Source organism: Xyrauchen texanus, chromosome 50 (genome assembly GCF_025860055.1).
Source record: "Xyrauchen texanus isolate HMW12.3.18 chromosome 50, RBS_HiC_50CHRs, whole genome shotgun sequence".
NCBI lineage: Eukaryota > Metazoa > Chordata > Actinopteri > Cypriniformes > Catostomidae > Xyrauchen > Xyrauchen texanus.
The window spans coordinates 10,681,397-10,697,593 of record NC_068325.1 but is presented as its reverse complement, the minus strand read 5'-3'; the positions used below and the strand labels follow the sequence as shown (position 1 = coordinate 10,697,593).

Below are 16,197 nucleotides of genomic sequence, written 5' to 3'. Positions count from 1 at the left end.
TGAGGGGATTTACAAAAAAAATGCAGATGCAGCATCATTAGACATGCCTGCGCATGCATGCTACGGTAGAAAAATGCAGCTACATTGAAGTTCACACACACACACAAACCCACAAGCGACCCAGGTGTTGGTCAAACGACGCGACGTCATGAAATGATGTCCGCACTTCCTGGTGCTTTACGAAAGGAAGATCATAGCAAAAGGAACAGATACCGACAGTACCGTGTCACCGGGGATTGAGTATGCATGGACAGAGAGAAATGCAGCAGCACCGCAACTGTGTGTAAGGTAGCGGTGAAACTAGAAGGTTCCCGAGCAGCGCGCGTGGCTGGGTGTGTGCGACGGTTTTTTTTTGCTGCTGACGCGATGCTGTAGCCATGGACAGCAGGATAAAGTAAGTCCACAGTTGTCTCCCTGACACATTAATCTTGTCTCTCGCGGTGCATCTCAACAGTCCCTGCAGTAAAAGTCTCTCATACGGTCTGAAATGAATGATAATGGCGGTTGTAAGCCCGTTAGTTAGCTCGTTTAGCCAACTGGGAGGGTATGACAGGTCCAGCTGACCGGTTATAGCGCTTTACCTCAAACTTGCTAACTAGCCTAGCCGCATTCCAGCACATCCATTGAATTGACAGCGGCAAAAATTTCCTTTTGCAGGGATTAGACACTGCAAACACCTCTTACTAGCAGCATATATGGTTGTATAGTGTAATATAGCGTAACCAATGGAGCGCAACACTGTTGTGAATGTACAAAAGCAAACATGACAAAGTACCTCAGTCAGTGTGCCTAATGACATGTCGACCTTTTAAGTGTTTCAAAGTCAGCCTCGTCAAAATGTGTGGTAAAGTTTCTGTTATTCTGAGTTGGGTTTGTTTTTCTCTTTTGCAGCGAGAATCCTGCGAGAACAATTGATTTGGTACTTCAGGTCGCATGTCCATCGTCTGAAAATGAAGGTGAGCTCGCACTTAATATTTTGCGTTTAAATTGTTATTTTTGACCTAAACAACACATAGGCATATATGTTTAGATAAGTTTAAAAGAGCTACCTATTTGTTGAGTCAGTAACTATTAAGTTATTTTTTATTGCTATTCATAGAGTATTTTATGGCTTTTATTTATAATTACAGTATATGATTCATTCAATCTGTTTAGCAGGTTTTCTGATTATATTTGACTTTAGTAAAAAAATGGCTATTTAAGTAATCAAGGCATCTCATTTAGATTGACATATTAAAGGTATAGTTCACCTATAAATGTTTATTCTCTCATCATTTACTCACCATTATGCCATCCCAGATGTGTATGACTTTCTTCTGCTGAACACAAACAAAGATTTTTAGAAGAATATTTCAGCTCTGTAGGTACTTATGATGCGAGTGAATCGTGACCAAAACTTTGATGCTCCAAAAAGCACATAAATGTATCATAAAAGTAATCCATAATACACATCTAGCTTAATCCACGTCTCTTGAAGTGACAAGATCGGTTTTGGATACGAACAGACACAATTTGTAACTCCTTTTAAACTGTACATCTTGCCATTGCAGTCTTTGTGCGATCGAGATTTAAAGCTCGATTACACTTCCTTGTGCTTGACACTTGCACAGAGTGCAAGATGGTGCTAGTATAATCGAGTTTGAAATCATAATTGCCAAGGAGACTGCTGATGTCAAGATTTATAGCGGAAAAAAAAGTTTGGTCTGTAGTTTTATGGATTATTTTTATGCTGCATTTATGTGCCTTTTAGAGCTTCAAAGTTTTGGTCAGCATTCACTTGCATGGGACCTACAGAGCTGAGATATTCTGCGATATTGAGCTGAGTAAATAATGAGAATTTTCCATTTAATGATGAGCTGTCTGTTTCACATGCGATGGATTTAAATTTTTTCTTTTTTTTTCTTTTACCAATAAGTGTTAAGTGTAATATAAAGGATAAAAACTATGTTTAATTTTCTGAATTCTTGTAGTTGCGACTCGTCATTCTTGTTTTTGTCTTGGATCTGCTTGAAATAGGATGAGTAAATGATTCATCTCATGTCTGGGGGATTCTCAGGAAGGAAATTGTAGGTGTTGAATTAATTGCTTTGTGGTCAAATACTCTAATAGTGGGTTTTCATTTCAACCCAGTGCTTGCTCTTTTCAGCTCGACTTTGAGACTTCGTCTATGCACTTTTTATCTTCAAACTCAAAGATAATTTTTTGTGTGTGTGTGTGTATGAAATAGGTTGATAGACTCTGATTTGTTGTCTATGTTTTGAGCTCTCGAAGGTTGAGCAGCAAGCTAAGCATCTTTAAATGAGAAGTCAGTGATTGTTGTGCTATAGACTGGAACCACTATGAAAATCTTTAGGAAAGAAACATTTCTATGGTTACATTTAATGTAAGTGAAAATGACATAATAAACTGCTTGTTATATGTTCAGCATATCCTATATCAAATCACTGATTTGTTTCCTATACTTAAACTATCATTACTGTTTTTACTTGACATGAAAGATCTGAAACCCAGGTGGTTCACAGAAGAAGCTTTTGCTCTGACTGAAAAAATTAAAATATTTCTGGTCCAACTACTGACAGGAAAGTTTCAAATGAGCTGTTGTCTCCCCGAGTTATAACCCTCTTCCCTCATTATGTTGACATTTGTCTCATTTCCTGACGTTGACTTTCAGGATTGCAGCTTCATTTTAAGTGGCCTTAAGGCCAATTTATACTCCTGCATTAAACCTACACTGTAGGCTTTGCATAATGGCCTGTGCTGTGGTTTGTTCTTAAGTCGCTTAAATAATAATTATAAATACATATTTTGGCATACTCTGCGCTATAAAAAATCTAATTAATTAATTACTACTCACTTAACCAACACAAAATGTGTGTTGTTTTAAGCTTAAAAGCTGGACAATGCGTATAGGCAATATAAAAAACTCAGAACAGGTTCTTTTTAATATGCTGACAAATTAGAAGTGTTCAGTTTTCATAACAAATAAAATGCACTCACTGAGTACTTTATTAGGAACACTAAGGTCCTAATAAAGTTCCTGAAGTGGTCTTCTGCTGTTGTAGACCATCCGCCTCAAGGTTCGACATGTTGTGCATTCTGAGATGCTATTCTGCTCTACTATTGTACAGAGTGGTTATCTGAGTTACCGTAGACTTTGTCAGCTCGAACCAGTCTGGACGTTCTCCGTTGATCTCTCTCATCAACAAGGCATTTCCGTTCGCAGAGCTGCCGCTCACTGTATGTTTTTTGTTTTTGGCTTCATTCTGAGAAAATTCTAGAGACTGTTGTGTGTGAAAATCCCAGGAGATCAACAGTTACAGAAATACTCAAACCAGCCCGTCTTGCACCAACAATCATGCTATGGTCGAAATCACAGAGGTCACATATTTTCCCCATTTTGATGGTTGTTGTGAACATTAATTGAAGCTCCTGACCTGGATCTGCATGATTTTATGCATTGCACTGCTGCCACACGATTGGCTGATTAGATAATCACACTAATATGTAGGTGTATAGGTGTTCCTAATAATGTGCCAAGTAAATGTATGATTACTTACTGTACACCATACTGTCAAATACGGTCAAAACATCATATAGATCAGAAAGTTATGTTGTAGAATCCAATGAATGTTGTGTTACTCACATACCACATATTTATTGAGTAAAAGCCCAGAGGAAAAAAAGCAAAGAGTTCATGAGTTGAAACCGATGTATCTTTTTGTTGCGTTTTCACTTGTAACTTAATGAAACATAAACAGAATATAAAATAGCAGATGTTTCCCATTAAAACAATTCTCCTGAGTCCAAGTCCCTTGTCCAAATCCATGTCCCTTGTCCAACTACAATGTGATATGATGCATATATCTTAAAATAATTTCAGAGAAACTGCAATGCTAACTTTTCTTCTTTCTCTGGTTACAAGCAGACCAATCATAGATGCGTTTTTACATTTTGAAGAGGTGTTCATCAGGTGACGGTGTAAGCTACACCGCAACCACTGTAGCTATGCATAGCCTTGGCGTAGGTTCGACCCAGAAGTATAAATTGGCCTATAGGGCCAAGAAGTTCGCCATGACTCCTCGAGTTTACAAACTCCATGTAGGGCAGGAAACAGTTCTAACCTATGATAACAGACATGTCATTATCCACATTCAATATCTTAACACACCACTTTTTTTCTTGTCAATTGGTTTCCAATTGAGAGCAAGTGATTGACTGCTCTCTGCCCAGTTCTTGAGTTTCATGTGTTTCGCCTTGTTCAGAGACTTTGGATATTAACCGTACCTAGGGGATCTTGGTTGCATACTGCCTGAAACATATTTTTGTAGCCAAATGGAGTGATTCTAGTCGAGTTGTGGTAATATGAAGCATTCAAGCGGACTCAATGTATCTTGTCAGACATTTTGCCTCTACTCACCTCATGAGTCTTTTAGCCTAATTTGATATTTAAATAGCTCAACTACTCAGTTCCTCTGGAGATTAAATGAAGCCGGCCAAATCAAGCTCCATTATAGACTATGTGAGCCCTTCCTTAAGCAGGTCCACCATGTTTAATGAATCCTTTTTGTTTTGTTTTGCCAAAGCCCAGGTTGGTATCAATTTAATCATGCCCCATATGCTTATGTTTTCAAGGATTTCTGTTCTGTTGTGTTTGAACTTCAGAATTGCAAGAGCTTAAAGCCACTATCTGATGTATTTATGTATGTATGTGTGTGTGTAAGGTTGGTCTGCCTTTTGCTAGATACTCCCATTATTTGAGGAAATTACCATTTGCTTTGTGTCATCTTTCATTTCCCTCTTTCAGTTTACTCTGAAATGCATCACTACTAGAAAATCTATTCAAGAGTTTCAGAATGTCACATAGTATTGCCATTTACATAGTAATCAGGGATGCACTGATATAACATTTCTTCTTGGTCCTCCTTAGTCTATAGATTGTGGTTCAGTGAGAAGAAGCTCTTAAAGAGGGTCATGAAATGCTCTTTTTAAAGAAAATAATTGTATTATCTTCCCTGAGGGCTACTGATAATGTTAGTAAAGTCACAATTTAGTCAAATATTATAAATTTCCTACCTGTTTCTGACCCTATGTGTGAAATGCTCAGTTTTGGACTTAGTGCCTCCTTTAAACTTCCACGAAACCGGCCACTGTTATGATTGGTTAACATCATGCAGCCCCTCAAATACAGCCATATTTCAACCACAATCGTAAGAGAATGAACAAGCTTCAGGGTTTATACATAACACGCATCCAACACATTGCATCCGAATATATTATACTGTTAATCTCAAGCACAACTGTTAACACTCAGCACCATAAACTATCAGTCAGCCATGACATTTGAAATATTCATGAATGAAATGGTTTACTTACATTTTTTTATCAGGCCCCATCCTTCAAAAACAGTTCCTTTGCAAAGCTTGAATCATATTATGACTCGTTCACAAGATATCCACACTGATATGAGCGGAAAAATCCTTAAATCGATGCTGAAGACACATCCACATGACAGTACACGGTGTGAACTAGATGCATCCAGTTTCCAGGATAATAATGCACATCACTGGAAACGCATAAAAAGACGTCCATCTAGTGCATGTTTACATATACCAACAATAAAAATTAGCGCAGGTGGGTGCGAGAATGCGACCATGTGTTTGTGCTCAAAACAACAAGGCAACAGATGAATGAAAACAAATTGCTTTTCCTTTTCATAATTGTAACACCGCTTTTTTTAAAGGTGGCCCAAGATGCATGATAATAGCAGCCCAATATACTCAATCAAATAATCAATATTAGTGATCAAATTAGTTGTTAAATTTTTTAATGTTACTGTCACCTTGTTTATTTCTAGCAGTGCAACAGGTGGCCAGTCCATCACAGGTCTAACTAACACACTTACAATTTTAGAGTCTTCAATTCATTTGAACTGCATGTCTTTGGACTGTGGGGGAAACTGGAGCACCTAGAGGAAACCCACGCTAACAAGGGGAAAACATGCAAAATCCACATCAAAAGGCCCAGGTTCAGCCAGGACTCGAACTGGTGACCTTCTTGCTGTGAGGCAACAATGATATCCACTTAGCCTCCATGCTGCCCTTCTTTGTCATTCAGTTCAAAGTAATTCCACACAACAGACATTTTGTTGCATTCCCAGCACAAGTTGTAGGGTAACTGTCCGATGCATTTCTCCACAATTTTAACTGGGAAATAATTGGCCCTGATTTTCTGCTGTTTGTAAACAATCGGCCAATACAGATGATTGGCCGATACATTGGTGCATATTTGTTCTCTATTAGTAATCGATGTCACGAAGTTCGACTTGTGGCTTTATATGTTTTCCCCAAATGAAACTGAATCCATTAGAAACAGATTGTTTTAAAAGTTAATGCCATGCTTTCTTTTCCCAGAACAGGTCTGGGGTTGACAGGCCCAGAGATTGCTAAGTAGGTGACTTATTTCAGCTAACATTAGAATATGAATGCTTTGCCAGATTGGATTAAACATGACTGCCATATTGATGTGTTTCATGCCCAGTGCCAAAGCCAGCAGATGATAGTGATTGTGCCAAGGCAGTAGGTGGAGACAGATGCTACCTGTCTTTGCCTCGTCTTTTCATCCAGATTGCACACTGTAATAAAGCAATAAAAATAATAGACCTGAATTTTACAACTGCGCTTGTGCTGCAATTAGCAAAGTAATTTTCCAGCGATGACCAACAGCTTTATTTCTGTGTTTATTTCTTGGGGCCAGTCAGTCTGGGTTACAAATATAGTGTAACCCATTCAACTTTTCTCATTGGTCAATAGAGCAAAACAGTGTCCCCAACATTTTCAGCTGTCATGGTTCCAAAGGTATTTTTCCCGTTCATGGGATTTCATAAAAACCTTCATAAAAGCATTCTATGCCATGGACCATACAACCAGACCCAAAGTTAATCACAACATTGCAAACTTTGATTTAAAGTTAGGGATGTGCGTGTCTAATCGACTAAATGGTCGATTTGGAATAGATGAAGTATTTTAAATGAGTTGCATAAACTCATTTTGTTTACTGTTTTCTGAAGGTTGGCTTCTTTTTAGTCTAGTCGACTTCAACATTTTTTCAGTGAAATTAGCCGTTCCGCACATCCCTATTTAAAGCAAATAAGTATTTGAAAATTGGACAAATTATGGTACAAGACTGTGTACATAAAGTCATTAATTAGGGAATGATCCACAATCCTTTTAAGACTTAATTAAATAAAAAATTATGGAAAAAAAAAAGCCCATTTAATTTAAATGTGTTGATTATAAGTATAAAACAATTAAAAATGTCAATTTTATTGCAAAATATTTTGATGTATATTTGAAAATAAGTAGTTTGAGATCACGCAATATGGGTTTTTTAATGGTCAATGCCGACATCTAGAGAGCAGGATGGCCGAGATGTATATGACAACAATCGTGTGGCAGCAGTGCAATGCATAAAATCATGCAGATATGGGTCAGGAGCTTCAGTTAATGTTCACATCATCATGTGGGCATTGAAGTCTCCTTAAGCAACCAAATCAGTAATCTGCACAACTTTGAGCACGTGCTCAACAAGCCACATGATAAGATTGACTGTAACATTTGTGGGCTACAAGATGAACTTGTTTGATTCAGTCATGTAAGTTTGAGTTACCTAAATATATGTTTAAAAAAAGCCTTAGAAATACTATTTCTACTGAAAAACCAAAACTTTTTTTCATGACTCAAAGTGAACACACCAGACTTTGACAGAAACTACAAGACAAGAATTTTTTGCCATTTGTCCCCCACCTTGTTAAATAACCTGATTGGCGCTCTGCTGTGTCTAGGGTTCAGAGCCAGCTAACACTTTGTTGGGGATCTGCTGTCAGACTAACAATGCCACTGTGCCTAAGATGGTGTTGATTGGTCATTAGTCATAATGGCAACAGCCAAATGCCCAGGATAGTATGTGCATGACTTCCATTTACTTTATACCCATGTGGATTCTATTCGGTTTGATCTACCCTCATTATACTTGTGCAACGTCATCAAATCTTCCCAGTTCCTCTTTGCCAGCATCATCCAAAAATACAGTGTAATGATGGGAAAAAGCTTTAAATTGAAGCCACACAGTATAACATCCCTCCCACCCCTGCTTAGAACTTAATTCAGATTGACCCCATTTATGCAAGTTATTAGTGAAACTGATTTTCACTTCATGAAACTCTTACAGTCAGTGATGTGCTTATTTCTTCCTTGCTGTGCTGAAAAGTCTTGCTAGTTGTGAACAGTCTGATGCTTTTCCACTGAGACTGAATATATGAATTTATGATTATGATGGATGTTTTGCCAAATTTACCAGTTCCTCAACAGTTGAGCACTGCATAATTTTATTTTATGTCACATAATCATAAACTATTTTGTGTCGATACAACTCCTTACAAATTGGTTATGTTTTTGCATACAGGTAAATTGTGTAAATATTTGATGTCAAAATACTTTCTCCTATCCCAGTTTAAATGGGTAATGAAATGCTCATTTTTTATAATTATATTATCTTCCCTGAGGTCCACTGAAAATGTTAGTCAAGTTAATTTTTTTTGCACCAAAACAGTCGTCATTTAGTAAAATATGATCATGTAATGTACATCCAACACATTGCATCCATATATATTTCACTGATCACCTCAAGCACAACTGTTAAAACCATAAACTATCAAACAGTCATGATGTTTGGAATATTCATGAATGAAACGGTTAACTTATGTTTTTGGTCATGTCCAAGTGTTTTTAACTGCCCTATCCTTCAATGACAATTCCTTTGCAAAGCTTGAATTGTATAATGACTGGCTCACAAGCAATCCACACTGATATGAGCTGAAAAAAGACGCATATAGCTAGTCCAAAGCATGGGGAATAGACGCAAGCACATACAGTATCACATTGCTGGAAATGGTCAAAAACGTCCATCTTGTGCATGTTTACATAGACCAACAATTAAAAATACCGCAGATGAGTGAAAGAACGCATCCAGGACGTTCTTGAGGTCAAAACAACAAGAGGCAGCAGCTGAATGAAAACGAATGGCTTCTTTTTAGAGTTGTTACACCGCGTCTTTTAAAAGCAGTGCTAGATACATGACATCGGTCAAAGACTTCTGACTAGTGCATGTTTATACAAAATATAATTCAAAATAGTCCAGATGGGTCCCCTTTGGTGTTCAGGAATAGTGAGGCCACACTAGGCCTGTTTGTCCTGCTCTCTCTCTGCAAATGAACTGAATGCCAGTGGGCATACATAAAGTTGGCATTGATGTTTTTTTGCTGTAGAGGTAGTCATGAATGAAAAGGCCCCCCAGTTATGTAGGGAAGTCGCGGAACAAGGTGCAAAAAGAGCTCTGCAGTAACTGCCCACTTCCAAAACGCAAATGAGTCTCCCTTCACTCTATATTACTTATACATACTTATATTTTTATATTTCTGAATATTTTGCAATAAAATTATAATATAGCATTTCTATTTTATAATCAACAACATAAAATAAGTAGTTTTATATTTTCCATCATTTTGAATTAAATTAAATCATTCACAATGCTTCATGGGATTGTACTTCATTCCCTCATTAAAGAAGTTAAGTACAAAGACTTGTACTTTCGTCATTTGTCCAATTTTCAATATTTTTGTTGGTTCAAATCAAAGTTTGTAATGGTGCGTTTCACTTCAGAGCTGGTTGGTTTGGCTCATGGCTTAGAACTCTTTTATGAAGAATTTTATGAAATCCTTTTGGAAAAAAATAAATGGGTAAAACCTTCCAGAGCGAATGTTGCTGAAAAAGTAGGCGGTCACAGTTTCGCTTTATTACCTTTTCAAACACACATACAAAACAAAAATGGGTGGGAGGTTTTGTTTTTCATCAAGTATATGTGGCATACTTTGCAGCTTGAACTGCCCAATAATGGAGTGTCCAGTGCTGGCAAATGAAGATCAGCTAATGTGACGGGAACAGTCAGGCCCTGCAGGGTGTCGACCTGTTTCTACTACGGTGGTTTGACCCACACACCTTCTCTCTTAGGGCGTTTTCAGACCCGTAGCTCGTTTAAATGTTCCTAAACTGAGGCTAAATTGTCACAGTGTTGCATTTTCTTTTTGGTTTGGTTCGCTTTCACAAGGCAACATTTCGAAAGGACCAAAACTGTTATAATGTCACATGTGAGCAAACTGTCCTTGGTCAAAATTTGTGTACTGTTCAGGTATTTAGCTCTTAAATCCAATTACTGGTTAAAATTATATGCCTGCATACATTTTTTAATTTTCAAATTTAACAAATTTTCTACTACTGTTTATGTCACTGTTATGCAAAAGGCTTCCGCATGGCACAAAATGTGCGTTCCAGTCAGATATCAAAAATAATCCATCACTTGGATGGATATGAGTTGTAAAATATTCATCATGGTTATTTTTTTATCTGTCATTAGTTGCTTTTTGCGTTATTTCTGTATTGAAAAAGGCCTGTTCTCATGGACACGGAGATCTCGCTTTCTCCTTTGCACATACACAAACACACTTCAGAAAGAGTGAAGCTATGTACAGTAAAGATGTTTTACATCTATAATAAAGATGCTAACGTCATCCTACCTTTTGTTTGTTTTGCCGCCATCCCAAAGAAAGAAGCAATTGTACTATTTCCTTAGGAATTATAAAGTAACTGATTTTTTAAATGTGCTATTATGTGTAATATAATCGCCAAACAGCTTTATGCACGTTTTAATTATGAATTACAGCGACGTGCTGACTAGGGCTGCACGATTTGGGGAAAAAGTAATATTGCGATTATTGAGGTTAATAATATGCGATTGCAATATAATAAACAAATGGTATCATGAGTAAACTTGCTTGGTTATCAAGGAAAATGCACAAATAGATTACTGATAATGCTGAAATGTGTATTTCTTAACTCAAACATACAAACTAGCAACAACAACAACAATAAATGCACAGTGTTTTCAAATTAAAATATTTTTACAAAATTAAATAATATCTTTGCATTACTGCAAACTTGTTATTTTCTCAATATTCCACCTAAATAAAATAGAACAATGAATAAGAACATAATAATTTTCACGAAAGTAAGATTGTCCAAACAAACAGGGACATTTAAGCAGGATGTAACCTGTACTTTGTATAAACTCTTTTGAAAAGGAAAGTGGATGTAAAAGTGTGGTTTTCTCAATCAAACCACTAAACCTGTGTGTGTGTGTTTTATTGTTGTCATTTTAATGTTATTTTTCACGTAAGATTGATCTTATGATGATCTCGTTGCAAGTTGCAGACAGCGGGGGTGAGAGACGAGTGTCTCCATGCTAGAGTGTGCATCAGCCGGCAGAACTTTAAATCTCTCACGGTATCGACACCCGGTCAGATTTGGTCTCTTCCGCGACTGGTTAAAGCAGCTCTAACCCCCAGAGAATGACAGTTTTGGAGTTTGTGCTTATTTACATGTCATGCTCCCGTATTATATTAACTTTAATTATTGATGAAATAAAGACATATCGCCTAGCCGTGATATGTGTTTCTGTGTTCTTTTTTCTGGCCACCAGTTCAGTGTCGATCTGCTCTGCATCCATCTTCACATGAATTCCACGCTGAACACCGGAAACTCACATGACATGACCACACGTGCCACTCCCTAAACGGAGACTGACTGGTCATCTTTATTAGCGATGTAGAAAATGGGCAAACAGCTTTCAGAGAGAATGGGCTGTCACGCCCACACATCACATGCACTTGTTTATTTAATAAAATCGCAGCATTTGCCATCATATAATCGCACAGGCTGACATTGTGATTGCGATTGCGAGATGATTAATCGCGCAGCACTAGTGCTGACCTACAGATTTGTTCTCTGCAGATCCATCAGGTATGTTTGTGGTTTTTATAGGGATATTATTTGTTGCATTGGTCCGTTGGGTTGGTTTGTGTTCTCACCACAAGCAAACCGCTCCATTGGTTTGAGACCACCTCATTCAGGAGGTCTTGGATCGATTGTTTTGGTGAGGATCCGAGTGCAATTGCCATGTTCATATATCAAAGGAGAAAATGTGCCAGGTTACGAATCAAATGCTCCAAAACGCCTTGTGTGAAAACGCCTTTAGTCTGCATAGGACCTATTCCTCCATGTGCGGATGGGTGTTTTCGTGTAGATGACAGCAGAACGGATCTACTGATTGGAGTAATCTGAAAGGCAGCATACCGCAGGACTCATCACAGCACTGTGACATCCCAGAAATCTAGACTTCCTCGTTCAAGCGCACCGTAGTCAGTCTGTAAAACCTTGGAAAGACTTCTTGGCAATTTTTTTCCTAGGAGTTTCGTAACAAATTTGAGGATGTGTTGAATAGTTAATCTGTCATTTCAGACACTAGAGCCTAAACCATTGCATGTAATTTGTACAGATGCTATTGTGGAAAATGCAGACTATGTCTGTGATTCGTTGTTCAAAGCTGCCCTCTGAACCATAAAGTTGCTCAAGCAGTAGTCGTCTGATTGTTGAAGCTTTGATGATGACTTGTCTCTAAGAAAAAAATAAATAAATGAAAGTTTCCCCACCACACATTTTTTTTTTTTATTTGTTCTGTAACTTTTAGAGCTGGCTTTGCTATGTTAGCTTGGATCTCGCGTTTCAAAATGTGCAATATAGGCCTACCTCGTCTAAAAATGTTCAAATGTGGAGTGACTTGTGGCAACATTTTAGGGTTTCATACCAGAGTGTTGGTCCCTTTTTGGGCTACAGCTTACTTTTCACCACTTTATGTAGGTCATTCCCATTTCCTGTTTTTGTGAAGACTTTGGTGTTCTATTTGTCATAGAATATCATGTAACTCATCTATGAGTTTTTTTTTTCTTGCACATGGAACAGTGTTCTCTCACCTGATTGGTCCTTGGCTCCTTCTCTGATTCAGTGTGTGTCAGATGGAATTATTGTAATTAGCTATGTATGTGAGCATACCTATCTTGCCTCCCCCATTTTTAACTCATAACACACTCAAACCATTCATCTTTTTTCTGTGATAGGTGCTCATTTAAAACATGACAAAAAGAAGCAATAGCCTGTTTGAGATCCTCCGTAGATTTATTTTAAATTACCTGTGTAAACTCAATTGTACAAGTGCAGTTGTACAATTACTTAGTTTAATGATTTCTTTTGTTAAATTATTGTTTACGATTCATGTTTAAATCGGAGCATCTATAATATGTACAGTGGCAAGAAAAATATGTGAACCCTTTGGAATTAGCTGGTTTTCTGCAAAAGTGCAATAAATGTGCAATTGTTGGTCATAAAATGTGATCTCATCTTAATCAAAGTCACAAGTATAGACAAACATAATGGGCTACTTGACAGTGCACAGAATAAACTTAAGAGCCAAAAGTTGCTCCGTCTTCAACTGCAAGAAGACAGAGCCGGTGCAGTCATCCTCTCAGTGTACTCGTGCCACAGAGCTTCCTTCAACATGCCCACCACCCAAGTCCTCCTCCAAAACTACTGATGAATGCTGTGCCACTATGACTGGGATTCTGACAGTTAAGGTTAACTTTTTGCAAACAAACTAACCAACAAACAAAATCGGCTAACTTGTAGTGGTGCATGCTTGTGTACTTGTTAAATTAACATTTCTGTGCACGGTGACATAGTCCTATAAACTGGGACCTACGTTACGTTAGATATTGTTTGGATGTATGGCTATAGATAGCTAGCTAAATCGATGCTAAAAATGCTTTAAAGTTGAGAGTAACTGATCAAGTAATAGTTATTTTGTTAAACCGTATCCTTAGGGTTGGCTGAAATAACAGTTTAGATTTCTTGATTTTTATTTTTTTTCCCCTCTTCACATTAATGTTATAGCCTCTGCCCCTGCCGACCCTGGCGTGAGGAGACCAGAATGCTAGGGAGATGAGTCTTTGAGTCTGTAAAAGAAGATATCGGTGTCGATATTTTTGAATGATACACAACCCTAGTAGCCACAGTACTAAATCATCTCCATTTATAGACAATTTGTCTAACTGTGGACAGATAAATATAGAAGCTCTTCGAGATAACTTTGTAACCCTTTCCAGCTGTATGCAAAGCAATAATTCTTGATCATAGGTCTTCTGATCTCTTCAGATATCTTTTTTTCAAGGCATGGTCCACATCAGCAGATGCTTCTTGTGAACATCAAACTCAAAATGTTTGCGTGCCTTTTTTATAATTCAAAGTAGCTCTAACCCACTCCTCCAATTTAATTTCATTAATTGAATGCCAGGTTTGCCAACTCCTGACTCTATGCTATTTAGTTTTTGATGACGTCATTAGCCTAGGGGTTCACATACTTTTTACAAACTTCTCTGAATATTTGAATGATGTATTTAATATGTACAAGAACAATACAATACTTTGTGTTATTAGTTAAAACAGATTGTGTTTGTTCATTATTGTAACTTAGATGAAGTTCAGACCAGATTTTATGACAGTTTACATACAATTTTTTTTTATCCACTCCGCAGATTTAATATTGGCAAACTATAATTTTGGCAAGTCTTTTAGGACATCTACTTTGTGCATGACATGAGTAATTTTCCCAACAATGTTTTTCAGAAATAGTCTATTAAAAGTGAAAGAACCTATCACAATTCCATTAGGTCAGAAATTTACATACACCAAGTTAACTGTGCCTTTAACAGGGCTCCAGACTAAAAAAATTCAAGTCCCTCAAATGTCCTAAGTGCCAAAAGTTTGATCTCATACACACACACACACACACACACACACACACACACACACACACACACACACACACACACACACACATACACATATATATATATACATACAGTGTATATAAAAAGTCTACACACCTCTGTTAAAATGCCAGGTTCTTGAGATGTAAAAAAAATTAGACAGATAAATCATATCAGAACATTTTCCACCTTTTAATGTGACCTATAACGTGAACAATTCAATTGAAAAACAAACTGAAATCTTTGAGAAAAAAAAAAAGAAAAAAACTCACAATAGCCTGGTTGCATAAGTGTGCACACCCTTAAACTAATACTTTGTTGAAGCACCTTTTGATTTTATTACAGCACTCAGTCTTTTTGGGTAGGAGTCTATTAGCGTGGCACATCTTGACGTGGCAATATTTTCCCACTCTTCTTTGCAAAAGCGCTCCAAATCTGTCAGATTGTGAGGACATCTCCTGTGCACAGCCCTCTTCAGATCACCCCACAGATGTTCAATTGGATTCAGGTCTGGGCTCTGGCTGGGCCATTCCAAAACATTAATCTTCTTCTGGTGAAGCCATGCTTTTGTGGATTTGGATGTGTGCTTTGAGTCATTGTTGTGCTGAAAGGTGAACTTCCTCTTCAGCTTTCTAACGGACGCTTGAAGGTTTTGTGCCAAAATTGCCTGGTATTTGAAACTGTTCATTATTCCCTCCACCCTGACTAAGGCCCTGGTTCCAGCTGAAGAAAAACAGCCCCAAAGCATGATGCTGCCACCACCATGCTTCACTGTGGGTATGGCGTTCTTTGGGTGATGTGCAGTGTTGTTTTTGCGCCAAACATACCTTTTGGAATTATGGCCAAAAAGTTCAACCTTGGTTTCATCAGACCATAACAGGTTTTCCCACGTGCTTTTGGGAGACTTGATGTTTGTTTTTGAAAACTTCAGCCGGGCTTGGATGTTTTTCTTTGTAAGAAAAGGCTTCCGTCTTGCCACCCTACCCCATAGCCCATTCATATGAAGAATATGGGAGATTGTTGTCACATGTAGCACACAGCCAGTACTTGCCAGAAATTCCTGCAGTTCCTTTAATGTTGCTGTAGGCCTCCTAGAAGCCTCCTTGACCAGTTTCCTGACCAATTTTGGAGGGACGTCCAGTTCTTGGTAATGTCTCAGTTGTGCCATATTTTCTCCAGTTGATGATGATGGAAATATATATATCTATCTTTATCTGGTTCATCCTTGGGAGCAATTTCCAAATGCCTGAAGGTACAAAGTTCATCTGTACAACCAATAGTACGCAAGTATAAACACCTTGGGACAATGTAGCAATCATACCACTCAGGAACTAGAATCATTCTGTCTCCTAGAGATGAAATTCGTTCGGTGCAAAAAGTGCAAATCAATCACAGAAGAACAGCAAAGGACCTTGTGAAGATGCCGGAGG

General features: G+C 37.8%; 1 protein-coding gene across 1 annotated transcript in view; it reads left to right on the top strand.

Moving 5' to 3' along the window:
• Nucleotides 1-316: 316 nt before the first annotated feature.
• Nucleotides 317-16,197, top strand: part of LOC127641302 (DENN domain-containing protein 1B-like) — a 122,204-nt gene continuing 106,323 nt past the window's right edge. Inside the window, exons 1-2 of the mRNA XM_052124211.1 lie at nt 317-394; nt 892-956. Coding sequence (XP_051980171.1) covers nt 378-394; nt 892-956 — 82 coding nt within the window. The 5' untranslated portion in view covers nt 317-377. The remainder of the gene's footprint in view (nt 395-891; nt 957-16,197) is intronic.